Source organism: Pipistrellus hanaki (genome assembly GCF_964339955.1).
Source record: "Pipistrellus hanaki genome assembly, chromosome: 5".
NCBI classification, from domain to species: domain Eukaryota; kingdom Metazoa; phylum Chordata; class Mammalia; order Chiroptera; family Vespertilionidae; genus Pipistrellus; species Pipistrellus hanaki.
Genome location: NC_140507.1, coordinates 99,668,305 through 99,695,181, shown reverse-complemented (window position 1 = coordinate 99,695,181; position 26,877 = coordinate 99,668,305). Strand labels below are relative to the sequence as shown.

General features: G+C 50.7%; 2 protein-coding genes across 9 annotated transcripts in view; one reads left to right on the top strand and one right to left on the bottom strand.

Moving 5' to 3' along the window:
- ALPK1 (alpha kinase 1) overlaps positions 1-15,978 on the bottom strand; it is a 59,234-nt gene extending 43,256 nt beyond the window's left edge. For 5 of the 8 annotated variants that reach the window (XM_084883322.1, XM_084883325.1, XM_084883330.1 and 2 more), the window contains exon 1: positions 15,869-15,978. Coding sequence is in view for 1 of the 8 variants with exons in the window: in XM_084883326.1 (XP_084739452.1) it covers positions 1,202-1,209 (8 nt within the window). In the remaining 7 variants the exon portion in view is untranslated. Of the gene's footprint in view, positions 1-1,201; positions 1,300-15,868 lie in introns of all 8 variants that reach the window. The other 3 variants (XM_084883326.1, XM_084883324.1, XM_084883328.1) reach the window with 2 other exon arrangements.
- Positions 15,979-25,551: 9,573 nt separating this feature from the next.
- LOC311622295 (small ribosomal subunit protein uS3-like) lies at positions 25,552-26,416 on the top strand. The gene is given in 2 exon segments (XM_084883268.1): positions 25,552-25,990; positions 25,992-26,416. Coding segments are annotated over 2 exon segments (750 nt in total). The 5' UTR covers positions 25,552-25,564; the 3' UTR covers positions 26,316-26,416.
- Positions 26,417-26,877: the final 461 nt, after the last annotated feature.

Here is a 26,877-nt window from a genome sequence, read left to right as displayed (position 1 = left end):
AGAACCCACAGGGTTTCTAAAACCATTGCCTTCCAGCTACCGACAACCCTGAATACTTCCAAACACATCCGTGTGCACAGACAGGCCGAACGGAGGTTCCAGGACTCTCAGCTTCCAGCAAAGCGGTCTGTAAACACACACATACATGACCCATGTCCTCTCTCACTTCACTAGTCAACCAGCTCCTGCCCAGCCTGGGCCGAAGAAAGTTCATCGGACGCTTGAATTTCCTCCACGCAGACCAGGAGGCGACTGAAAGGAGCGGCGAAGCCTGCCGGCGCCACTGTTCTCAGGGCGGGTGCCACCAGGTCTCCCGGGCCTGAACGGGAACCTGGGCCAGAACCCCGCTCTGTCCTCTCCAGCGAGGGTGTCTGCCTCCTACAGAAATTAAAAACAGCGACGCACTTCCCAGGATGGCCCTCGGCTTCCCTCTTGTCCAAGAAGAAACGAGGGAGATTAGGGTTTTCTCTCTGAAGCCCCACTGGAGGCGCTCCGCGGGCGCCAGCACGGCCACATGAAAGGTCCTTTTCATCCCCCGTGGAGGGTAAACGGCCCGCACACAGCTCACCGCGACCTCCGAGGGAACGGGATTTGTATCGCTTTCTGATGAGAATTAAATGAGGGCCTTGGAGGCGGCAACAGATGGGCCTGACTGTGCTCCTGGAAAGCCACCGCGACATCTGTGGCCTCCACTTCCTGGGGGCCGGGGCTGGGGGAGCGAGCGTGTGTGTGTGTGTGCTGGGTGTGCGTGTGGGTGTGTGGGTGTGTGCATGTATGTGCGTGTGCATGTGAGCACGTGTGTGTACATGTGCGCGTGTGTGTGCATGTGCTGAATGTGCGCGCGCGCGTGTGTGTGCGTGTGTGCGTGGGTGTGCATTCGTGTGCTGGGTGTGTGCACGTGGGTGTGTGTGCATGTGTGGGCACGTGTGTGAGTGTGTGTGTGTGCGTGTGTGCTGGAGCCGTGGCCGAGGGGCTCGGCCCTGGGCCACCATCAGAGGGAGAGCGTGTGCTGCCGCCTGTGTGCCAGCTCCTGGTTTGACCTGGGAGCGGCCCTGGTGCTGAGACCGTCTTTCAGGGCAGCCTCTTGGCGACCAGGCCCACTTCCCTGTCCGGGCGGAGGGCGCTGCCGCCTGCCGGTGATGGGGTGCGTTCACGTATGGCCAACGCAGAGACCCTTCCCCAGGACATCCTTCCTCCAAACCTGTGCATTTCCTCCTCGAAGGGGCGTCCCGTTTTCACGAGGAAGTTTCAGTCAGTTTCCTGGTTGAGTCCAAGTCAAGAGTCGTGACAACCGCGACCCTGAAAGGCGACCCGAGGGGGTGAGGGGGCTCCTGGAGACGGAGGGAGGCGGGCAAGAGGAGAGCAGCTGGCCCGGCCTGGCCAGACCAGGACCCTGCCCCATCCACACACCCCTCTCCCCACGCTCTCCACTCTCCTTGAGGGACCAGGATGGGTGGGCCTGGGCGAATGCTGGGAGGCAAGGTGAGGAGTCCAGGATGTGCTCTCTAGTCCCAGAGGGAGGAGGGAAGGCCTCCCAGGCCTGCAGCCCCGACAGCAAGAACCGAGGCTCAGGATTCAAGTGCCCATGTCTGCTGGCCCCGGGCCGGGGGCGGGGGGCGAGGCGTGTGCCTGTGTCCCAGGCTGTGGGACAGAACAAAGCAGTGTCTACCTTGCACTCAGCCTGGAATCCTGTCCCGAGGGGAAGTGCCTCTGGCATGGCTTCCAGGCCGCTCTCACCGCACTGTGAGGAGAGGGGTCCAGAGGCCCCGGGCAGAGCCCAGCCTCTCACCCAGTCTTTTAAAATGAACAGCACTGTGCTCCACATGTTCGTGGAAATTCAGAAAATGAACTTTTCAAAAAACACTTTTTTTTTTCTTCTTCTAGAAACCTAAGGTTATATTTTAAAATTACATGCTTTTCAGCCCTGGCAACGTTGCTCAGTGGGTAGAACACTGAACTGCGGTGTTCTACCAAGGGTCTCAGGTTTGATTCCCAGTCAAGGGCACATGCCTGGGTTTTGGGTTTGTTCCCACCCACAGTTGGGGCACGTGCAGGAGGCAACCAATCAATGTCTCTCTCACATCAATGTTTCTCCCCTGCTCACTCTCTCTAAAGAAATCAATGGGAAAAATATCCTCACTCCTTGGGTGACTATTAAAGAAAAAATTGCATTCTTTTTATAATGAAACTATGATTTGCTGTAATGAACTTGCTAATTATCAAAAGCAGCTGGGTGTCGCTAAATTATGACATAGCCTGCTGGGAGGCTAATAAAATAAAAACATTTAGATGAAGAAGAGAGGGTCAAGCCATATTTTAAAATATATTTTATTGATTTTTTTTTTTTTTTTTTTTTTAAGAGAGGAAGGGAAAGGGAGAGGGATAGAGAGTTAGAAACATCAATGAGAGAGAAACATCGACCAGCTGCCTCCTGCACACCTCCCACTGGGGATGTACCTCAACCAAGGTACATGCCCTTGTTTGGAATCAAACCTGGGACCCTTCAGTCCGCAGGCCAGCGCTCTATCCAGTGAGCCACACTGGCCGGGGCTGAGCCACATTTTTAGCCTCTCTTCTTGGTGCAGAATGGGAGTGGCCGGGCTCTCGCTGGGAAGTTCTGGAAGACAGTAGTTGGATGCAGGCTTCTCCAGCTTTGTCCCGAAATTCGTGCAACAACTGCTCAGACAGCAGCTGCAGGAAAAGTACAGCCTCCGCCCGGAGGCCCTCCCGCTGGGAAAGCTCACCCTGCAGGGTTACTCCCATCCGTATCCTCTGCTCTGTGTGACTTTAAAAAATATGTCTTTTTATTGACTTCAGAGAGAGAGGGAGAGGAAGAGAGAGGGAGACATCCATGATGAGAGGAAATCGTGGATCGGCTGCCTTCTGCACACCCCACACTGGGGATGGAGCCTGCAACCCGGGCCTGTGCCCTGACCGGGAACGGAACCTGATCTCCTGGTTCAAGGTCGATGCTCAGCCCCTGAGCCACACCGGCCTGGTTCCGTGTGACTTTTGAAGGACCCAAGTGTGAGCCTCGATGAGTGAGCAGAGCCTGGCGCCGTCTGCGGCTGCTTCTCGGGAAGCAGGTCCACTGACAGGCCCCGCTCCCCAACTTCCTGTCACCGTGGACGGACCGGGACAAGAGCGAGTGTGGCACCGTGTTCTCACCAGTGGCAGAGCCTGCCTTCCCGGGCTGCAGCCCTGCACGCTGTCCTGCCGGGCCAGCCGCAGAGCCCTTTGTCTCCACCGGCGGGAGGAGAGGCCGAGGAACAAAGGCACCTGTTGTTCCCTCTGCGGCCTCAGAAGTGACCGCAGGCAGCGCCCGCTCTCCCGGGCCCCCACCACCGCTCCCCCATCCTCACTGGGTGTGAAAGGGGGGTAATTGAGGGGAAGACACATAAATTTCAGAGCTCTTCAGGGACAGACATAATGAATTTGGTACAGCACATATTTCTAGATCAAAGATGCCTTTGAAGTGACAAAACCCTAATCCGCCAACGACCAGGCACTTCCCCTAGGCCTGCAAGCCCATGGGCAAATAAACGCACGTTCAGGAAACTATCTTTATCTGGACAAGGCCGCAGGGAGCCTCGCCCCAGTGACACCGGCACCGGCACCCGCACTGGCACAGCATGGGGGGACGTGTGGGGAGGCCAGGCCTGAGGAGCCAGGGGCTGGCTGTGTGCAGGGCCCTGGCCCACAGTCGCAGCGCCCGCTCTGTGCGAGCTTGGGGCCTGCAGGTGCTCGGTCATGGATGTGCATTATGTCAGGAAGAGACAGGCCCCCCAAATCCCAGAGACAGGACACGCACACCCCGAACAGCCAAACCCCTGGACCCAGAGCGACTCAGCCAGACATGCTGGCCACCAGGGCAGGTCACGCCGGACACGCTGCAGCCCGACTGTGGGGATGGAGGGGAGATCTGACGGGGATTTCAGTGCAAGGAGCCACGGTGTGGATCCTAACATGCGAGTCACACACCAGACAGTGAGCCCCGCCCCGTGTGGACGCGGGGCTGCAGTTCAGAGTGTGGGAGAATAGCACCCCGTGAACTAAATACATGCGCGGCTCTAAGAAACGGATCAGGCCTCACTCTCGCCTCCTGTGAGGCGTTAACAGGAGGCAGATGTTCTGATGAAGGCACAGGGCTTTCCATATTGAGCAGAAGGTCATTGTGCAGGAAAAAGTGAAAGTTGCAAATAAGCAATTTTGGGGTGAAATGGCGGAAACCTGTGCTGTCACCAGAACGGCTCAGAAGGCCCTGTCCTGTCCTGTGCGCATCCTTCTCCACAAAGACGGGCTGTCTCGTGGCGACCCATAGGGTGTTTTCGAAGGGCTGGGCTTTGGTTTTGCTGCCAACTTTGAAATGTAACGTAGTCAAAATGTAAACCTAAATTTAAGTGAACTTTTCACAGAAGCATATCCGAGAGGCGGCTGCGTTCGTGCTTGTTCCTTTTCTGCTCTCCTTCTGAGAGAGAAAGCTGGTTTCCACTGCGCGAGACAAAGCGGGAGGGGGTTTGGAATATTCCCAGTGTTCCTAGCCTTCCCGCCTCATTAGCATAACCTCCTGCCAGAAGGGAGCCGGCTCTGAGCCAGCCCGCTAGGCTAATCCCCTTGCACAGCTCTGCTCACCTCTGCGCGGGAAGAGTCCCCTTGTGCTCCCTGGTGACTCCCGGCTGCAAGGAGCAGGAGGCCGGTGCCCAGGAGAGTCCCTGTGTGCAGGGAGAGCTGGCTGGTCTCATCTTCCTCAATGTCCCTTCCGTCTGCTGTCTGCTCCTCGGAGATGACCAGGAGATGGCCCTGCACTGTGGCTCCTGTGAAGAGGGGGGACGCCACACGCAGGCCGGGCCCTGGCGTCCTCGCTCGTCAAGGACAGAGGCTGGTCACAGACCTCTTCCTTTACTCGCATCTCCACGGGACAACGTGGCATTTAGGGACGACAGTTCTGGTAGCTCATTTTCTACAGACACCGTGGACATACCCAACGAAGCAGCAGGCAGACGAGCCAGCATCCAATTTCAAAAACCCAAAAACAAAACCCCAAAAACAGTTAAAGCTGGTAAATGTTTTAACTTGTGTTTTTTTTTTTTTAGAAGCAGATACATAAGGTGGGCTTGTTCATTAGTCTCACATCCTTCTAAGATCTCATCTGTGATGGCCTTTATCCCATTTTCCACATTCTTCTCTCTCCTGTCATCCCTTAGATTAAAAGCCAACTCATTGGCCTTTTCAAATAACCACCATTTTGATGTATCTACTGTCTCATAAATCACCATTTTTCAGATTTCAGAGAGGAGGGGAGGAGGAGCTTGCATCCAACCACTGTCTTCCAGAACTCCTGGTTGAGAGCCCGGCCACTCCCATTCTGCATAGTTTCTGTTAAGAATCAGCTGACAATCCTGTGGTACTTCCTTATAGGTAACTGTTTTTCTCTTGCTCCTTTTAATATTTTCTCTTATTTTTTGCTTTTGGCATTTTAATTATGCTGTGTCTTGGTGTGGTCCTTTTTGGATTCCTCTTGTTCGGTGTTCTCTGTGCTTCTTGGACTTGTAAGTCTATTTCTATACCAGGTGGGGGAAGTTTTCGGACATTATTTCTTCAAGTAGGTTTTCAGTATCTTGCTCTCTCTCTTCTTCTGGCACCCTACCTGATGGCATTTTTACTGCTTATTAAAGGTGTCGATGACTTTGGGGAGCATGACTTAAAAATAATAGGCAATCTTTTCACATACTCAGTCTTAATTAGGTCTTAGGCTTTTCTTCAGCTTTTTGTTTTGTTTTAAATACTTTTATTGATTTCAAGAGAGGAAAGGAGAGGGAGAGGGAGAGAGAGAAACATCAATGATGAAAAAGAACCATGGATCTGCTGCCTCCTGCACTCACCACACTGGGGATTGAGCTCATAATCCGGCCTGTGCACTGACTGGGAATTGAACCCTGACCTCCTGGCCCATAGGTTGACATTCAGCCATGAAGCCACATGGTCATTTTAATAGTATATAAAAATTGTTTAGATAATAAGCTGCTCTTGCCATGGAGACCCCGTGGCCCGGGGCGCCGTGTGCACAGTGGTCAGGGAGACCCCGTAGCCCAGGAAACAGTGTGCACAGTGGTCAGAGAAACCATGTGGCCTGGAGCACAGTGTGCACAGTGGTCAGGGAGACCATGTGGCCTGGAGCACAGTGTGCACAGTGGTCAGGGAGACCCCGTGGCCCAGGGCACAGTGTGCACAGTGGTCAGGGAGACTATGTGGCCTGGAGCACAGTGTGCACAGTGGTCAGGGAGACCATGTGGCCCAGGGCACAGTGTGCACAGTGGTCAGAGGGACCCTGTGGCCCGGGGCACAGTGTGCACAGTGGTCAGAGGGACCCTGTGGCCCGGGGCACAGTGTGCACAGTGGTCAGAGGGACCCTGTGGCCCGGGGCACAGTGTGCACAGTGGTCAGGGAGACTCAATGGCCCAGGGCACAGTGTGCACAGTGGTCAGGGAGACTCAATGGCCCAGGGCACAGTGTGCACAGTGGTCAGAGGGACCCTGTGGCCCGGGGCACAGTGTGCACAGTGGTCAGAGGGACCCTGTGGCCCAGGGCACTGTGTGCACAGTGGTCAGGGGGACCATGTGGCCCGGGGCACAGTGTGCACAGTGGTCAGAGGGACCCTGTGGCCCGGGGCACAGTGTGCACAGTGGTCAGAGGGACCCTGTGGCCCGGGGCACAGTGTGCACAGTGGTCAGGGAGACTCAATGGCCCAGGGCACAGTGTGCACAGTGGTCAGGGAGACTCAATGGCCCAGGGCACAGTGTGCACAGTGGTCAGAGGGACCCTGTGGCCCGGGGCACAGTGTGCACAGTGGTCAGAGGGACCCTGTGGCCCGGGGCACAGTGTGCACAGTGGTCAGGGGGACCATGTGGCCCAGGACACAGTGTGCACAGTGGTCAGGGGGACCATGTGGCCCGGGGCACAGTGTGCACAGTGGTCAGAGGGACCCTGTGGCCCGGGGCACAGTGTGCACAGTGGTCCGGGGGACCATGTGGCCCAGGACACAGTGTGCACAGTGGTCAGGGGGACCATGTGGCCCGGGGCACAGTGTGCACAGTGGTCAGGGGGACCATGTGGCCCGGAGCACAGTGTGCACAGTGGTCAGGGGGTCAATGTGGCCTGGAGCACAGTGTGCACAGTGGTCAGGGAGACCATGTGGTCCGGGGCACAGTGTGCACAGTGGTCAGGGAGACCATGTGGCCCGGGGCACAGTGTGCACAGTGGTCAGAGGGACCTTGTGGCCTGGGGCACAGTGTGCACAGTGGTCAGAGGGACCCTGTGGCCCGGGGCACAGTGTGAACAGTGGTCAGAGGGACCCTGTGGCCCGGGGCACAGTGTGCACAGTGGTCAGAGGGACCCTGTGGCCTGGGGCACAGTGTGCACAGTGGTCAGGGAGACTCAATGGCCCAGGGCACAGTGTGCACAGTGGTCAGAGGGACCCTGTGGCCCGGGGCACAGTGTGCACAGTGGTCCGGGGGACCATGTGGCCCAGGACACAGTGTGCACAGTGGTCAGGGGGACCATGTGGCCCGGGGCACAGTGTGCACAGTGGTCAGGGGGACCATGTGGCCCGGAGCACAGTGTGCACAGTGGTCAGGGGGTCAATGTGGCCTGGAGCACAGTGTGCACAGTGGTCAGGGAGACCATGTGGTCCGGGGCACAGTGTGCACAGTGGTCAGGGAGACCATGTGGCCCGGGGCACAGTGTGCACAGTGGTCAGAGGGACCTTGTGGCCTGGGGCACAGTGTGCACAGTGGTCAGAGGGACCCTGTGGCCTGGGGCACAGTGTGCACAGTGGTCAGGGAGACTCAATGGCCCAGGGCACAGTGTGCACAGTGGTCAGAGGGACCCTGTGGCCCGGGGCACAGTGTGCACAGTGGTCCGGGGGACCATGTGGCCCAGGACACAGTGTGCACAGTGGTCAGGGGGACCATGTGGCCCGGGGCACAGTGTGCACAGTGGTCAGGGGGACCATGTGGCCCGGAGCACAGTGTGCACAGTGGTCAGGGGGTCAATGTGGCCTGGAGCACAGTGTGCACAGTGGTCAGGGAGACCATGTGGTCCGGGGCACAGTGTGCACAGTGGTCAGGGAGACCATGTGGCCCGGGGCACAGTGTGCACAGTGGTCAGAGGGACCTTGTGGCCTGGGGCACAGTGTGCACAGTGGTCAGAGGGACCCTGTGGCCCGGGGCACAGTGTGAACAGTGGTCAGAGGGACCCTGTGGCCCGGGGCACAGTGTGCACAGTGGTCAGAGGGACCCTGTGGCCTGGGGCACAGTGTGCACAGTGGTCAGGGAGACTCAATGGCCCAGGGCACAGTGTGCACAGTGGTCAGAGGGACCCTGTGGCCCGGGGCACAGTGTGCACAGTGGTCCGGGGGACCATGTGGCCCAGGACACAGTGTGCACAGTGGTCAGGGGGACCATGTGGCCCGGGGCACAGTGTGCACAGTGGTCAGGGGGACCATGTGGCCCGGAGCACAGTGTGCACAGTGGTCAGGGGGTCAATGTGGCCTGGAGCACAGTGTGCACAGTGGTCAGGGAGACCATGTGGTCCGGGGCACAGTGTGCACAGTGGTCAGGGAGACCATGTGGCCCGGGGCACAGTGTGCACAGTGGTCAGAGGGACCTTGTGGCCTGGGGCACAGTGTGCACAGTGGTCAGAGGGACCCTGTGGCCTGGGGCACAGTGTGCACAGTGGTCAGGGAGACTCAATGGCCCAGGGCACAGTGTGCACAGTGGTCAGAGGGACCCTGTGGCCCGGGGCACAGTGTGCACAGTGGTCCGGGGGACCATGTGGCCCAGGACACAGTGTGCACAGTGGTCAGGGGGACCATGTGGCCCGGGGCACAGTGTGCACAGTGGTCAGGGGGACCATGTGGCCCGGAGCACAGTGTGCACAGTGGTCAGGGGGTCAATGTGGCCTGGAGCACAGTGTGCACAGTGGTCAGGGAGACCATGTGGTTTGGGGCACAGTGTGCACAGTGGTCAGGGAGACCATGTGGCCCGGGGCACAGTGTGCACAGTGGTCAGGGAGACCATGTGGCCCAGGGCACAGTGTGCACAGTGGTCAGGGAGAACCTGTGGCCCAGGGCTCAGTGTGCACAGTCGTCACAGCTCTGAGCTCTGGGAAGACGGCCCAGTGCAGCCAGAGCCGAGCAGAGCCATCGGGCCTCTGGGACAAACACCTCTTTCTTGAGAAAAGCCCCTGCTTTGTGTTGGGCCTGGGAGAGACCAGGTGTCTCTGTGGGAAATGGCCTGAGCCTGAGACCTGAGCCACCTTCCAGGCTTTTATTGGCAGTGTCCCCTCCCGCGACAGCAGTGTCTCCTCCCTCGGACGTACCAAAGGCTCCTTTCACCCACAGCGACACACACAGCATTGCCCTAAGGATGTGCTGGGCGCTTCCACAGTTCACCGTTGGCACCACAGCCCAGAGCAGCTGGCTGTTGTGGTGGGCGCTTGCCAAGGAGCACTCAGCCCAGAGCCCACAGGGGGTGCACGGAGGTGGGTCCCTGGCCCAGAGAAGATATCTGCGCCAAATCAATAACCAATGCCTGGTGTGGTTTCCACCAAGGACACATGGCTGGAAAGACGGGCCTCCCCCCTTCACTCCCTGCTCTTGCCCCTTCTTGAGAGCACAGCTACACAGCTGGTTCCCCAGAGGCAGCCCACACCGCCCCGCCATACTGCCTCCCTGTCCCTCTACACCACGTAGGTTGTTTGGTGGTGGCACCTTACAGTCTAGTCCATGAGTGACATGCACAGGGGAGGGCAAAGTAGGGTTACAGTGGCTCCCATGGAAAAGAATACAACAACCACTCGGAAACCAAGATGGCGGCATAGGTAAATGCCTAACTGCAGCCTCACACAACAATTTCAAAAAAATACAACTAAAATACAAAATGGACATTATCCAGAACTACAGGAAAGTTGACTGACTGGAAATTCTACAACTAGAAGGAAAGAGAAAACCAGAAGAAAAATAAGAGGAGCCGTAAAAGCCTAAGGTACAGAGACACATTGCGCGCGTGTGGAGAGGATGGAGCCAGAGAGGAGGGGCGGCTGAGTGCCTGGCTGGCGTTCCCTAGCGGGAAGGAGATAAAAGCTTCGGACTGTGCTGAGCCCCAGTTTCGACTGCATTGAACCCCAGTTCTAGGCCAGACCCTGGGGACCCAGGCTCATACAGAGGGAATCTGGGCTGTAAGGCGGAAACTCAGGGGAGCGGCCAAAGGCAGAGTCCCGGAGGTGCGCACATTGCACGCAGAGGATGGACTGTTGACTGTGCCGCTGGATTGCCCTAGTGGGAAGGAGACAAAAGCTCCAGACTGCACTGAACCCCACTTCCAACCCCACTCCTAACTGCACTGAACCCCAGTTCCTGGCTCATTGGAGGAGAGATTAGCCTGTCTGGTAGTGGGCGAAACTCAAGGGCACCTTTCTCTCAGAGGTCCTTGCAGTGAGTACCAAAGCAGCGAGTACCAAAGGACACTGAGGAACACTGAGACTCAGGAACCTCATAGGGTGGGGCTGACAGGAAGCCAAGGCTTTAGGCTCCACCCTGAAACTCTGACCCATCCAAGCTGAACACAGAGGCTTTTGCAATTTTCCAAGTCTAGTCGAATAAGGTTGTCTCCCGGCATAGACACAGCTGATCCTCACAACCAATTGGCCTGGAGGTCAGTTCCTCCCAGTGATACCAACAACAATTAAGGCTTAACTACAATAAGGCTGTACACACACTCCACAAAGGGGTGCACCAAGAGTGTCCACCTCAGGTAACTGGGAAGCTGACCCACTGAACCATATATAATAGGAGACCTTAGCACACAAAGCCACCCTACCAACTCAGGGAAGCTTTGAAAATGCTGAGACAAGGAAACAGATCACAAACAAAAGAAATGGAGGACAAAAAGCGACTCGATATAGAGTTCAAAACCACGCTTATAAGGTTTTTCAAGAATTTCCTAGAAAAGGCTGATAAAATAAATGAGACCTATGAGGATATAAAAAGGGATCAACTAGAAATAAAAAGGGATCAACTAGAAATAAAGAATACATTCTGAAATAAAAAATATTATACAGAGTCCTAAAAACAGAATGGAAGATTGCAAGAATCAAGTCAAAGATTTGGAACATAAAAAGCTAGAAGACACTCCTCCTCAGAAGCAAGAAGACAAGAGAATCCAGAAAGTTGAAAATAATGTAAGAAACCTCTGGGACAACTTCAAGAGAACTAACATCAGAATTATGGGGATCCCAGAAGAAGAGAGAGAGCAAGATTCTGAAAACATATTGGAAGAAATAGTGACAGAAAACTTCCCCCACCTGGTGAAAGAAATAGACTTACAAGTCCAGGAAGCGCACAGAACCCCAACAGGACCACACCAAGACACATCATAATTAAAATTTCAAGAGCAAAAGACAAAGAGAGAATATTAAAAGCAGCAAGAGAAAAGCAGGTAGTTACCTATAAAAGAGCACCTATACAATTATCAGCTGATTTCTCAACAGAAACCATGCAGGCCAGATGGGAATGGCAAGAAATATTCAAGGTGAGGAATAGCAAGAACCTATAACCAAAAATACTCTACCCAGCAAAGCTATCACTCAGAATTGAAGGCCACATAAAGAGCTTCACAAATAAAAAAAAAAGCTAAAGGAGTTCATCACTGCCAAACCAGAATTATATGAATTGCTGAAGGGGGTTCTTTAGGAAGAGGAAGAAAATAAAGAAAAATTATGAACAACAAATACGTAATTATCAACAAGTGAATCTAAAAACCAAGGGAATTAAAAAATCTGATGAACAATATTAACTGTTGAATATAATAGAATCAGAGGTATGGAAGGGGAGTGGATTGACGATTCTCGGGGAAAAGGGGAGTGGGGGTGTGGGAAGAGACTGAACATAGACTGTGCACTATGGATGAGGACAATGGGGGTTGGGGAAACGGCAGAGGGTGGGGTGGAAACCTGGTGGAGGGGAGCAATATAGAGGGGAAAAAAGTGAGGAACATTTGTAATAATCTGAACAATAAAGATTTATTTAAAATTAAAAAAAGAATACAACAACAATAACTAATAACACTCAGTGGCCGAGCGTCCACCTATGAACTTGGAGGTCACAGTTGGATTCCCAGTCAGGGCGTATGGATTGTGCAGGAGACAGCTGATCCATGACTGTCTCACCATTGATGTTTCTCTCCCGCTCTCCCTTCCTCAGCAAAAATACAGAAGAAAAGAGTAAACGCCATTCTGCGCACTCACTCCTGTAAACCTGCTCTGCCCTGCCCTGTGTGCAGCTTGCACAAAACTGTTATGAAGTCTCTGCTTTCTCGCACGTAAGTGTCCAAGCAACAGCTTCTTTCCAGGATGAAGCTGCGGGGACAAGGGCGCCCCTGCTGCAGGGGGACCCGGCCGCCAGGAAGCCGGGGCTCTGACCATCCGGGCGCGGCCACCGCCCCCAGGCCCTGCCTTTCCGCTGTCTTCTGAGTGGTTCCCGGTCAGCGCTGCTCACGGTACCCTTCCTACCAGCTCCTCGTTTTCATCACTCGCCGCCCTTTCTCGCACACGGAGGCTCCCCTGTGAGTGAACGAAACACACCTGCCTGTAGCCAAGCAGGTTGGCCACACGGTTTCTCCGAGCACCCATGTGCCGTGCCCGCCGCCTCCGGTTGCCGCTGTCTGGCCGGCCCGGCCATCCCCACTGCCAGCTCCTCCGGCCCTCGGGCCCCCTTCCACGCGGGTCCCGTCCAGCCCACGCGCACGCTCAGCGGAGATGTGACCAGCTCGTGCTCGGTAGCGTCTCCAGTTGCCACATCTCAGTGACCGGTGGCCTCTCCCCGAAGGCAGCTGCCCTCCTCGAGCTGGACGTGGGGCCCCAGGAGGATGAGGCCGGGCAGGGTGCGCCCATGGCCAGCTCACAGCCGGGTGCTGAGGCAGGGCGGGACTGAGTGTGCAGGCCGTGGGGTCCCCTTGAGACTTGTCCACACCGGCCCCTCCTCTCCCTCCTCTGAGGAGGTTTGTGTGAGTCGGGGCTGTCCTCGCCGAGCTGGCTTTTCTCCGTCGTCCCCCACGTTGTCTCCCCCCTCCCTGCCCGCTGTGCCCCCAGCACACGTGTTTGGTCTCCAGCTCTTTCCGTGCCGCTGGGAGCAGCTGGCGGGGCCCTGAGCTGAATGGAGGCCTCGCCTAGCACGGCGGAGGCGCCTGGGCCAGCACAGCGAACAGGCGCTGGTCCTCAGGACAGAAGGGCCACGCGGCCTCCGGGCCGCCCGTGCCCACGCCCAGCCCCGCATGGCGCCCTGATCTCCCACGCCCCCTGCTGCGTGAGGCTGTCTGGGGGGACCTCCCACCCAAAGCAGCATTGTGAGAAAAGACACATTCTCCAAGGAGGACAAAGAGCTCAGGTCCTGAGCCTGCGCAGCCGGAGAAGCCGTGAAATGTTAAAATTGACAATAAACAAAACAAAACAAAAACACATTGAAACAGTGATGCATATTTGCCTGACCAGTAAATTGAACTCTATTTCAGTAAAAATACATGAATCTTTTTGGAACTCACCCTAGGAAAAAAATTCACTAATCTATTATCTCAAAATGGTGATGTTTCCAAGTAACAATGATAAAAGCTACACGTGGCCATCTATGGCATGTTTGCTAACCAAATCAGTACCACAATGAATTCAACCTTTCAGTCCTGCCTTCCGTGAACTCCTGCCCGTGACCTATTCATTCCCAATTCATTCCCAGCCAAACAGGAAGGTCTCTACAGTCCCTTCCAACGCACAGTCTATGATGCTCTCTTTACCCTCGTGAAATTCAGTGGGACAGACCGAGGACTGTGTCAGCCTCGTGTGATCTGCATGGATGCCACAGGACTTAAAAACAGCAGCATTTGTCATGATCAAGTCCTGGCATGAGGCCCTCCATGCAAAAGCTCATTTGATTTTTGTAGAAGCCACATGGGAGAGTTACCTCCTGAGACTCATGTTGGGGTGAGAATACTGAGCCCAGGGGTCAGGGCCCTGTCAGGTCCCACAGCCAAGGAGCAGGTGGTTCTGACAGGGCAGCAGAAAGCACACGCCCCTGGGCTCCCACCACATGGGATAGGGCACCTGGAACAGGTGTTGTGTTCAACAGACAGGAAGAGGATCTGAGTGGTCAGCAGCCAGATGCAGGGGAAGCCAGGGTGTGTGGTGAGACAGACCCATCCAGCATGAAGACTGGAGAAAGAGGTGAAGTCCACCAAGTGGCCTTTGGTTTGGATAAGGTGAGCAGAGGCCACTTTCCTGAGTGGAAATAGATTTAAAAAATGTGTCCCAAAGAGAGTGAGGAAGGATAGGGGAGGACTGTTGGGGGCAACTGGGCGGCAGGGGATTGATCAGGCTGGCAGGGGAGTGGTTGGGAGCAGGTTGGGAGCCAGCAGTCCCGGATTGTGAGAAGGATCAGGCCTAAACCGGCAGTTGGATATCCCTCAAGGGGTCCCATATTGGAGAGGGTGCAGGCTGGGCTGAGGGACACTCCCACCCCACCCCCCAGTAAACAAATTTTATACACCAGGCCTCTAGTAGTTATATAATCAGCCAATCACAGTATATAGACAAAGACATGGGTTCAGGTTCACATACCGACATAGACATCGGTGATGGAGGAGAGAGAGGGGGAGAGAGAGATAGAAATAAGAGAGAAAGACAGAGAGAGTAACGAGAGAGATAGTAATGAGAAAGAGAGAGAGAGAAATGAGAGAGAGAGAAGCAGAGGGAGAGAAATAGCCTGCCACTGGAACATGCCATCCACTTCAGAAGATCTGTTACACTTTCCCCATTTTACATGAGTAGCTGTAAGAATCCTGGCTGAAGTTCTGGCCAGTTTTGCTCAGTGGATAGAGAACTGGCCTGCAGATTGAAGGGTCTGAGGTTTGATTCCGGTTTCCAGTTTGATTCCTAGTGTGGGGCGTGCGGGAGGTAGCCAATCAATGATTTTCTCTCATCATTGTTGTTTTTCTCTCTCCCTTCTACTCTGAAATCAATAATAACAATATATTTTAAAAAGGTGGTAGCTGGGCCTGTGAGCACCGTCTGTGTCGAAGCTGTCTCACTCCCGCCCCGCTTAGCTTTTCCTCTTTGTCAGGGCCCTGCAGTTCTCTCTCCTCACACACCTTCGTGACGAGACTGTGTGTGCTCCATCTCCACAACCATCTCCTCCCTAGAACGGATTCCCGAGAGGAAATGACCACCATGAGCGTGTTGGCGGCCATTGGCACACAGCATGATGGTTATGGCCTTGACCTCGGTGCTCCTTGAGGTCCAGAGAGCCGTCTGACTGGCAGGAAGGAGCAGGGTCCCCTGGACAACACGCCTGCTCTCTGCCTCATTTCACAGTGTGGCCAGCGTCTGCACCTCTGATTTTGTGACAATTTGTAATGAAATACGAAGCAGCTCAGCCTGGTGAGCGTTTGGTAAAACAGTTATCTACAAATATGCTGCACGTCTATAGTCAAGAAAACCAGCAGATTGTGTTACCAATTAAGCCCTGTGACCCAGGACCAGCGAAACTCAAGACACCCCCCACCCCCCCGGCCCTGGCCAGAGACGCCCGTCTCCCACACCAGTGCCCACACCTCAGCCCTTCCCGGACACCTCCCAGCCGCTCCCTGCCACCCATCCCCGGCCCGGTACCCTGTTCGCACATCCCCGACCCCACATCCCAGGCCGGTATCACCTCAAAGTCTGGGGGGAGCCGCCTGACAGTAGTTTGCGTATCACACATGTCATGCCTTTTTTCTCTGCACCCACATCTGCCGAGCTTGGTTGGACGTGCGAAGCCGGTACTCACCTTTTCCTCGCAGGAGATGGAGAGCACTCCGAACCGTCACCCTTTGGCCTGGCCTCCTGGCAACGCTGCTTCTCAGAAACGGCCTCCGTTTCAGGAAGCAGGAAACCGGCCACAGCCTCCGGATTGTGCAATGCTCAGCAATTTGGCACTGTTGGACACACCCCTGTAGGAACCCCTCGGTGCAGGGTATTCTGGGAGTTGTGTTACTACAGAAAATTCTTTCTGTTAAAGAAAAGTGCAAGAAAACTCCTTATTTGGACTTAGAATAGAGAACCGTGCCCTGGGAGCCACGGCGAGCAGGGGTCAGGGAGGAACCATGTTCTAATGCAGCATCAGAGCCATGCGACCCTGGCCAGCATGCTCAGTGGATGGAGCGCCGGTCTGCAGACTGAAGGGTCCTGGGTTCGATTCCAGTCAAGGGCATGTACCTCAGTTCCAGTCTCCTACCCGGCCTGGGTCTTGGTCAGGGCTGGTGCAGGAGGCAACCAGTCGATGTGTCTCTCTCACATTGATGTTTCTCTCTGTCTTTCCCTCTCTCTTCCACTCTCGCCAAAAATCAATGGGAAATGTCCGAGGGTGAGGGTTAACAAAAACCAAAACAAAAGACAGACCCTGAGCTGGCTTGCTGGGCCTCCCTGCTGCAGAACACGATGGAGCCAGAGTGCAGGCAGGAGCGCGATGGCACAGATCACATGAGCTACCAGGTTTGTTTGAACTGAACGATGAAGCCAGGATTTCTCTTATGAAAAATCTCACTGAACTGACTAGACAGGGTTACATGGTGGGCGTGATCCCCAGTCCAACCGTCTGAATCTGCAGCTCCACATTTTGACAAAAAAAGAAAAAAGAAAAAGTGCATGGAAATATTTGTATAAGTTTAACACATTTTATTGGAAAAGTTGTTTGTTAGGAGGGGGCAGGCTTGCTCACAGAGAGCTGCTCCAGGTCCCCATGGAGAGAGGATTGACCTGGAAGCCTCAGGCAGAACGTCCACTCAGCAGCTCCCAGGGTGCCTTTCAGGTGGGTCTCTGCCCCAGGGCAAGGTCACTAGTCCTGAGGTCAGCCATCCCTCTCCTGGCTTTGCTGCTTTCCTGGGCCTGGAGCTGAGACAAAACTGAGGCCTGGATGGATCTGATGTGGGTCAGAACCTCATGTCCTGGGGCTTGATGATTAAGGACTACGCTCCACCCCCTTGTTTGTTCCACCCTAAGGGGTCTCACCCACAGGACTAGCAACATGCCAGGGAGGAAAGGCCAGGGCAGGGTCCGAACCCCGTGACAGCGCTGTGAAAGGCCAGGGACGGTCTAACTGTGACAGGGGAGGGAAGATCGCCATGGGGTGAGGTCCTGTTTTCTCAGTTTTGCCTGTAGCTAGGCACCGGGCTCTCCACCTGGTGACTGCTGTACCTGGTCGATGTTCCTGCTCTGCTTGCACGTGGCTAACGGCCCACCACATTCCCCCTCAGGGATCTTTATCCACGGAGGAGTTATTGACGTCCACAGTGTTTTACTTTCCCGGTCCTTTCGGAGCCTGCGTTAGAAAGGCCCCCTGGTGGAGGGGGAGGGTTGCTCTGTGTAACGGGATAAGTCTTGGGAAAGCTTTCTGGTACATTTCCCCCAACGGCTCTAATAATGGGGACGGATCCTATGGCAACTCAGATGGTTTCTAATTCTTCCTCCAAACAAAGAAAGAAGGAATATGCCAGCGGGTGGATAGACACTGAAGCACTACAAACACTACTTAGCATACCACTTAATTATTTTATAATAGTGCACTTTGCAACTCTTTAAAAAAATATATTCGTTATTGATTTCAAAGAGGAAGGGGGAGAGAGAGAGAGAAGAAACATCAATGATGAGAGAATCATGGATCAGCTGCCTCCTGTACTGGAGATTAAGCCCACAGCCCAGGCGTGTGTCTGACTGGGAATCCAACCATGACTCCTGGCTCACCACTGAGCCACGCTGGCCGAGCACTTTGTAATTCTTTTTTATTTATTTTATTGATTTTTTACAGAGAGAAAGGGAGAGAGATAGAGAGCTAGAAACGTCGATAAGAGAGAAACATCAACCAGCTGCTTCTTGCACACCCCCTACCGGGGATGTGCCCGCAAAAAACGTACATGCCTCTGAACAGAATCGAACCTGGGACCTTTCAGTCCGCAGACCGACGCTCTACCACTGAGCCAAACCGGTTTCAGCACTTTGTAATTCTTAACACATGTCCTTAGAAGTTAAAATAACCAAATGGCATTGCTGTAACAAAACTCTCTTCATCTATTTATGTGAAGCCTCTGTCTGTGTGTTTCTGTGGATGGTGTTTTATTTTAGCTACCAGTAACATTCATCCAATTTAATTTCTTTAAACCCCCTAAATCTCATTAAGAAAGAAATACATTTTCCATAAGTAGTTATTCCTAAAAATATTTATTTCTATCTTTCAATTATGAATTTATAATACTTGTATAAGTCAGTATTTAAAAATTTTAATACATAGGAGTCATGGCTAGTGGAAATAAAAATGTTTCATTTCAATGTCCACTTGTTTTTAATGTAAAAAAATATGGTAAATGCCCTAATTGGTTTGACTCAGTGGATAGAGCAGCATTCTGTGGACTGAAGGGTTCCAGGTTCGATTCCGGTCAAGGGCATGTACATTGGTTGCAGGCACATCCCCAGAAGGAGGTGCAGCTGATCGATGTGTCTCTCTCATCGATGTTTCTAACTCCCTATCCCTCTCCCTTTCTCTCTGTAAAAAATCAATAAAATATTTTTTAAAATATAGTTAAAAAAACTTACAAGCATTTAATCTAATGATATTATGAGGAAATTCTATGGCGAAAGTGGAATGAAAATACAAGTTTAAGGAGATAAAGAAATAATAGGTCCAATTGTTAAACTTTTATGTGTACAAGAATTTGTACATATTATATATTGTTTGACTGGGCAGCAAATCACTATCATATATAACTTCCTTTGGATACATTTAGAAGTTATTAAGCAACTGAATTAGATCATTTGCAACGATTTAAACATGATAAAAGGTGAATAATAACTTTAAAAATGTGTGAGAGAGTTATTGTTTTTGTAAAATTCTGTTTGGTGGGCAAAAATGTTAGACATTCAGGGTTTTGGAGTGGGGCTGAATGTTCTAGGGCAGGGGTCTTCAAACTACGGCCTGCGGGCCACATGCGGCCCGCAGAGGAGTCTGATCCGGCCCGCCAGGTTTTTTGGGCAGTGAGCGCAGCCAAGGTGTTACAGTTCGGCCGCCAGGACCTGCATATACACTGTCACTGCACGGCCGCTCTGACCCCTCTGCCTCTTTAAGAGCACAGTGCCTGCTGGGGCTCAGAGCGTGCGACGTGCCGCCGCACAGGCACGTCTGTGCTGTGCTGCGCAGCAATGATGTAAAAAGGCGCCCGCTTCACCCCCAGGCAACGTGGTGTCTGTGTGCTGTGCCTGCCTGTCAGTGAGGTTCTCCTCCTCTCCCTCCACTGCCTTCACCAAAGGTCGGTCAAAAGTGCCATAGAAAGAAATTTTTGCCAGATGGGGGGTTTCTGCCTGATTGGGGGGTGGGGGGTTGGTGACTCATATGAAAATTCCCCTTTGGGGGGGGGGTGGGGCATTCGGTGCTGAAATCAAAATTCTGCCAGTTGGGGGGTGGGCGGTGGGGGGTGGTTGGGAGGTCAGGGCTTCGGTGCTGAATTGCCCATATGGAAAATTCTGCCAGTTTTGGGGGGAAGGTGTTCGGTGCTGATATGAGAAATCAAAATTCTGCCAGGTGGGGGGGGGGGGGACTTGGACCAAGTCTCTTTGTGGAAGAATTGAGACTGACAGCATGCCGCCCCAGCCAACAGCCTTTTTTTTTTCCATGAGGCAACCCTGATAGCATCTTCCTACTAATATAGCCAGGCCCATTCCAAACCAGAAAGTCAACTCCAGTGTAAAAAGACGATTAAAGCCTTTTAAAGGGGTTTACATTAAAAATTTTATATGCATTTTGCATTTCCTTTTCAGTGTTCACATGCTGATTCCGAACATATCAATTTGGCCATTATATAGGGAGATATAACCGAACCCCAAAAGGGACTGAGCTGGTCTGCTTAGAAAAGCCTGCAAGAGGTAAGTGTCCACCTCGGGGGCAGAGACCTACTAATGGGAGTTCATACACTGTGTGTGTGTGTGTGTATATATATATATATATATATATACACACACACACATATTAGTATTTTACTAATAGCAACTTGGAATCCCTAGGAAACAATGATGTCAAGAAAAAGAAAAATTGACTCCGAGTGTAGGATATTCAAAGAACTGTGGACTTATGATTACTTTTTCACGCAGTACAAAGAAAAAGCTGTGTGTCTGATATGCCAGAATATAGTTGCTGTGTTCAAAGAATACAATTTGCGATGCCACTATCAAACTCGACATAAAAATAAATATGATTGTTTGGTCGGAGAAGTGAGAAAAGATAAAATATTAAAACTGAAACACACTGACAACTCAGCAAAATACTTTTGTGAAGCAGAAGCAGCTAAATATTTCATCACTGCGGGCAAGTTTTCAAGTTGCCAAGCTAATAGCGCGCAATGGCAGACCACTTGTGGAGGGAGAATTTGTTAAAGAATGCCTTCTTTCTGTTGCCAAAGAGATGTGTCCAGAGAAGGCCGATTTATTTAGTACAGTGAGTCTTTCAGGAGCTACAATGACACGAAGGATTGAAGAAATGGGAGACAATTTGCAGCACCATTTGCAAAACTCTGCAAAAAAACTTTGCTATTTTTCCTTGGCACTCGACGAAAGCAATGATGTTCGTGATTCTGCCCAACTTCTCATTTTTATGCGTGGGAAAAATGAGTATTTTGAAGTCACAGAAGAGCTTGCTGCACTGCAAAGTATCAAAGGTACAACCACAGGAGTGGATATATATGAAAAGGTTTGCCAAACTGTGAATGGTTTGGAGCTGGACTGGGCTAAACTAGCCAGTGTGACAACTGATGGTGCTCCTAGCATGGTGGGGTCTAAGAGAGGAGTAATTGCTCACATTAAACAAGAGATGGACAAACATAACCATCCTCATCCAATTGCCATACACTGCCTCATCCACCAACAAGCGCTGTGTTTTAAATCACTGAAGTGGGACTCTGTTATGAAAATTGTGGTATCTTGTATTAATTTCATTAGAGTTCATGCACTAAACCACAGACAATTTCAGGAATTTCTGTCTGAGCTAAATGTTGCCCATGAGGATGTTCTGTACCACACAGAAGTCCATTGGCTGAGTAGAGGGAGAGTTTTGAAATGTTTCTATGACTTACTTCCGTAGATTACAGCTTTTCTACTTTCAAAAAACAAAGAAGTACCAGAGCTCAATGATGCAGAATGGAAATGGCACCTTGCCTTTCTGACAGATATAACAGAACTACTCAACAGTTTCAATCTGCAACTTCAAGGAAAGGGGAAGCTCATCTGTGATATGGCATCGCATGTGAAAGCATTTGAAGTAAAATTAGGCCTTCTCATCAAACAAGTAAAGGAGGAAAACTTCAGCCATCTCCCAACAATTCAAAACCTGTCAGCGGACAAACCATTGGTTGCATTCCCAAAGAAAACATGTGTGGATTCACTGGAATTGTTGCAAAAGGAGTTTCAATTTAGATTCAAAGAGCTTCATCTCCATGAACAGGACATACAGCTTTTTCGTAACCCATTTTCTATTGAGATTGAAAATGTCCTTACAATTTACCAAATGGAACTGGCTGAACTGCAGAATTGTGACTCTCTGAAAGACGCATTCAAGTCAAGTAGCCTTCTGAATTTCTATGCATCTCTCCCCTCTGAGACATATCCAAATATCAGGAACCATGCACTCAAAATGGTAACCATCTTTGGTAGCACTTATGTCTGTGAACAGACTTTTTCAAGAATGAAACATCTGAAATCTCCAACCAGATCAAGATTGACTGATGCCCACTTGCATCACTTGTTATGACTAGCAGTGACAAATATGGAACCAGACATTGACCATCTCATTAGCCAAAAGCAGGCCCACAGTTCCCATTGAAATACTGGTAAGTGATCTGTTTATTTATAAATGTTCTTCATTTTATTTATATTGTATTTGTTACCTTTTTGCGAAATAAGATATGTGCAGTGTGGGTAGGAATTAGTAGTTCATATAGTCCGGCCCTCCAGCTCTCTGAGGGACCGTGATCTGGCCCTCACTTTAAAAAGTTTGAGGACCCCTGTTCTAGGGCCTCACATAAGATCCTGGGAAGAGAGGGAAAAGAGTGTTGGTATTGCCATCATCCTTACTGGGAAATGCAATAAGGAGACGGTTACCTTTCTTACCATCTGGACAGTTGAGCCTCTTCTAACAGAGCAGGCTGGGAAAGCCCCCAGACTCACGGAAACCTAAAGAAAGAATGTCTCCCTTAGAATCACAATGCTGAGCTCTAGACATATCTCAAAGCCATGCTGGAATAAGTAATTGAGATACACACATGCATAAAAGAAGTACATTGTGACCACTCTGAAAACATGGTTGCATGCCCGACCAGTGTGGCTCAGGGGTTGAGCATCGACCTATGAACCAGGAAGTCATGGTTTCATTCCCAGTCAGGGCACATACCCAGGTTTCAGGCTTGATCTCCAGTAGGGGGCGTGCAGGAGGCAGCTGATCAATGATTGTCTTTTAACACTGATGTTTCTCTCTCTCCCTCTCCCTTCTTCTTTCAGAAATCAATAAAAAAATATTTAAATAAAAAATAAAACATGGTTGCATCATCATATTCATTTTTATTGTCTAGGCTTTATCATCTCAAATATAAATTGCTGAAACAAGCTGATATTATTTATTCCTGTTGAGAGCATTTATTTTGTGCCAAGTGCTACATGGATTCAGACTGACTACAAAAGCAATACTTCTGAAGAAACCATAGTGATGAGTGGGTCATGGAGACACAGCTAGAAATTAGCTAGAAAAAAGGCATTAGCTCATAATATCAGGGCTTTGTGTTTCACTCAAAGGAATTAGGATTTGTGGCTTTTATCTTGAAAACACTGGGGAAATAGAAAATATTAAGGATTATGATTATAAGGATAAGAAAAAAGGTCTTTCTTTTTCCTTGCTGTGGCCTTCCACAATTTATGAGAAGCTCCTGGCAATTAAACCCCAAGATTGTTGGCTCCTCTGATTCTGACAACCCCTCTGTTCAAACTGCAAGGTAAGATACTCTCAAGCCTGCATTCTTGCACCCCTCTCCTCCCTGCTGTTTCCACAACTCAGGGCTAACTCACACCAAGGAATCTCTCTTTAGCAAAAAGTGCCCTTCCGCCGAAACCTGTTTGGCTCAGTGGTAGAGCATCAGTCTGCGGACTGAAGGGTCCCACGTTCGATTCCAGTCAAGAGCATGTACATTGGTTGTGGGCACATCCCCGGTAGGGGGTGTGCAAGAGGCGGCTGGTTGATGTTTCTCTCCCATCGATATTTCTAGCTCTCTGTCTCTCTCCCTTCCTCTCTTTAAAATATCAATAAAATATATATTTTTTAAAAAGTGCCCTTCCCCCTCCCTTTCAAATCCAAGCTCCCTTTCTCCCTTTCAAACTCTTTTGCTCTAAGAATGATTTATAGTCTTGGGAAAAAAATACTGATAAGACAGGTCCTTAGGACATCTTCCAGACTGTTCCCTGGAAAGTAAACAAACTGTAACTTTTCAAGGCAGCCCCAGATATCTGTTCCACTTTAACAGAATTCCCTTGCCTTCCTTGTTGCTTAGCAACTGCCTGGACTTAAAGAATAGGTTGCTCTTTATTGCCAGCCTGTAAATAAACTTCCTCGCTGCTTCCCTTCTTTTAGTTTGACTTCTTTCACAGCCCACATCACCCACCAAATCCTAACAATGATAATAAAACCATATAACTATTTTAGAAAGAGATCATTGTGGTAAGAAGGTTGGATTATGGAACAAAGTTTGTATTGGGAGAGATCATGGTGGTAGATGGGTTAGAAGAAAAGAGGAGAGTTAGGAAAACAAGAGAAAAAACACTGCTGTCATCTAGACAGAGGTAATGACCAGGCTTAATTAGTGCGAGAAATGTCAGAAATAAAGGGAAGGGGAGAACCATTAGGTGACAGAGGCACACCTCTCACCAGTGTCTGGTGGTAGACAGAGAGGCAGTAACACAATGATATTTGTAGTAGAGGTGACCAAGGCAGAGTGTGAAAGGAAGACCACAGAGAAAATGTGGGAATTCCGGGTTCAGGCAGAAAAAGAGGGTCCCACAGAGGAGGTGTGGAAACAATGCCCAGGACAGGAGTAGAGAAACCATGAGAAAACAACGCTTTAAAAATGGGATGGCCTGAGGAGAAACCAAGATGGTGGCAGAGGTAAACACCTAAACTGCTGCCTCGCACAACAATTTCAAAACTATAACTAAAAGACAAAATGGGCAACATCCAGAACCAAAGGAAGGCTGGCTGAGTTGACAGTCTACAACTAGAAGGAAAGAGAAAAAAGCACTTTTAGACTCACAGGAGCTGTGGAAGGCAGAGGTACGGAGGCGTGCACATGGAGAGGATTGTCAACTGAGTACGTGGCTCGCTTTCTCAATCAGGAGGGAGACAAAAGCTCCCGACTTGTCTAAACTCCAGTTCTGGGTGAGACTCTGTGGACCCAGACTCATTTGGGGAAAAACTGGACTATCTGGCAGCTGGTGAAACTCAAGGGAAGCTTTCTCTCAGAGGTGCTTGCAGTGATTACCAAGGGACACTGAGACCCAGGGGCCTCTTAGGATATGGCTGATGGGAAGACATTGCTGTCTGCTCTGCCCCGAGACTCCGCTCCATCCAAGCTGAGCACAGAGGCATTTGCAAGTCTTGTCTCATAAGGGTGTCTCCAGCACAGAAGTTCTCCCAGTGTAGACACAGCTTATTCTCATAGCCAATTGGCCTGGTGGTCAATTCCTCCCAGTGATACCAACAACAATCAAGGCTTAACTACAACAAGACTGTGCACACAGTCCACAAAGGGGTGCACCAAGAGTGTCCACCTCAGGTAACTGGGGAGGCTGAGCCACTGGGTCTTATAGGACTCCTAGCATACAAATCCACTCTATCAACACAGGGAAGCAGCTAAAATTCAGAGACAAAAAACAGGTCACAAATGAAAAATTGAGGATATAGAGTTCAAAACCACGATTATAAGGTTTTTCAGGAATTTTCTAGAAAAGGCCGATAAATTTAGTGAGATCCTCAAGAATATGAAAAAGAACAAACTGGAAATTAAGCATACACCCAACTAAAATAAAAAAATAATATACAGAGATTCAACAGCGGACTAGAGGATCTCAAGAATCAAGTCAAAGATTTGAAATACAAAGAAGCAAAAAACACCTAACAGAAAAAGCAAGAAGAAAAAAGAATCCAAAAATATGAAGATAGTGTAAGGAGCCTCTGGGACAACTACAAGTGTACCAACATCCGAATTATGGGGGTGCCATAAGAAGAGAGCAAGATACTGAAAACCTATTTGGAGAAATAATGACAGAAAACTCCCCCCATCTGATGAAAGAAATAGACTTACAAGTCCAGGAAGTGCACAGAACCCCAAACCCCAAGAGGAATTCAAAGAGAACCACACCAACATACAGAATAATTAAAATGCCAAGAGCACTTTTTTTCTCTGCGGCGATGCACGGCGGCAAGATGGCAGTGCAAATTTCCAAGAAGAGGAAGTTTGTTGCTGATGGCATCTTCAAAGCCAAACTGAACGAGTTTCTCACCCGGGAGCTGGCTGAAGATGGCTACTCCGGGGTTGAGGTCCGAGTTACACCAAACAGGACAGAAATTATTATTCTGGCCACCAGGACACAGAATGTTCTTGGTGAGAAGGGCCGGCACATCCGGGAATTGACTGCTGTGGTTCAGAAGAGGTTCGGCTTCCCTGAGGGCAGTGTAGAACTTTATGCTGAAAAGGTGGCCACAAGAGGTCTGTGTGCCATTGCCCAGGCGGAGTCTCTGTGTTACAAACTCCTAGGGGGCCTTGCTGTGCGGAGGGCCTGCTATGGTGTGCTTCGGTTCATCATGGAGAGCGGCGCCAAAGGCTGTGAGGTTGTCTGTGGTGTCTGGGAAACTCCGAGGTCAGAGGGCTAAATCCATGAAGTTTGTTGATGGTCTGATGATCCACAGTGGGGACCCTGTTAACTACTATGTTGACACTGCGGTGCATCATGTGCTGCTCAGGCAAGGTGTGCTGGGCATCAAAGTGAAGATCATGCTTCCTTGGGACCCAAGTGGTAAGATAGGTCCTAAGAAGCCCCTGCCTGACCATGTGAGCATTGTGGAACCCAAAGACGAGATTCTGCCCACCACCCCCATCTCGGAACAGAAGGGTGGGAAGCCAGAGCCGCCAGCCATGCCCCAGCCAGTACCCACAGCATAACAGGGTCTCCTTGGCAGCTGGATCTGGAGTCTGGATGTTGTTCTATAAAGATCTTTAATAAAATCTTTTTAAAAGAAAAGAAAAAAAATAAATAAATAAAATGCCAAGAGCAAAAGACAAAGAGAGAATATTAAAAGGAGCAAGAGAAAAACAGTTAGTTACCTACAAGGGAGTACCCATACAATTGTCAGCTGATTTCTAAACAGAAACTATGTAGGCCAGACAAGAATGGCAAGAAATATTCAAAGTGATGAATAGCAAGAACCTACAACCAAGAATTGATGATCAGATAAAGAGTTTCACAGATAAGAAAAGGCTAAAGGAGTTATTCACCACCAAACCAGTATTATATGAAATGTTGAAAGGTATTCTTTAAGAAGAGGAGGACGAAGAAAAATGTAAAGATAAAAATTATGAACAACAAATACATATCTATGAACAAGTGAATCTAAAAATCAATTGAATAAAAAATCTGATGAACAGAATAAACTGGTGAATATAATAGAATCAGGGGCATAGAAAGGGAATGGACTGACAATTCTCAGGGGGAAAAGGGTGAGGG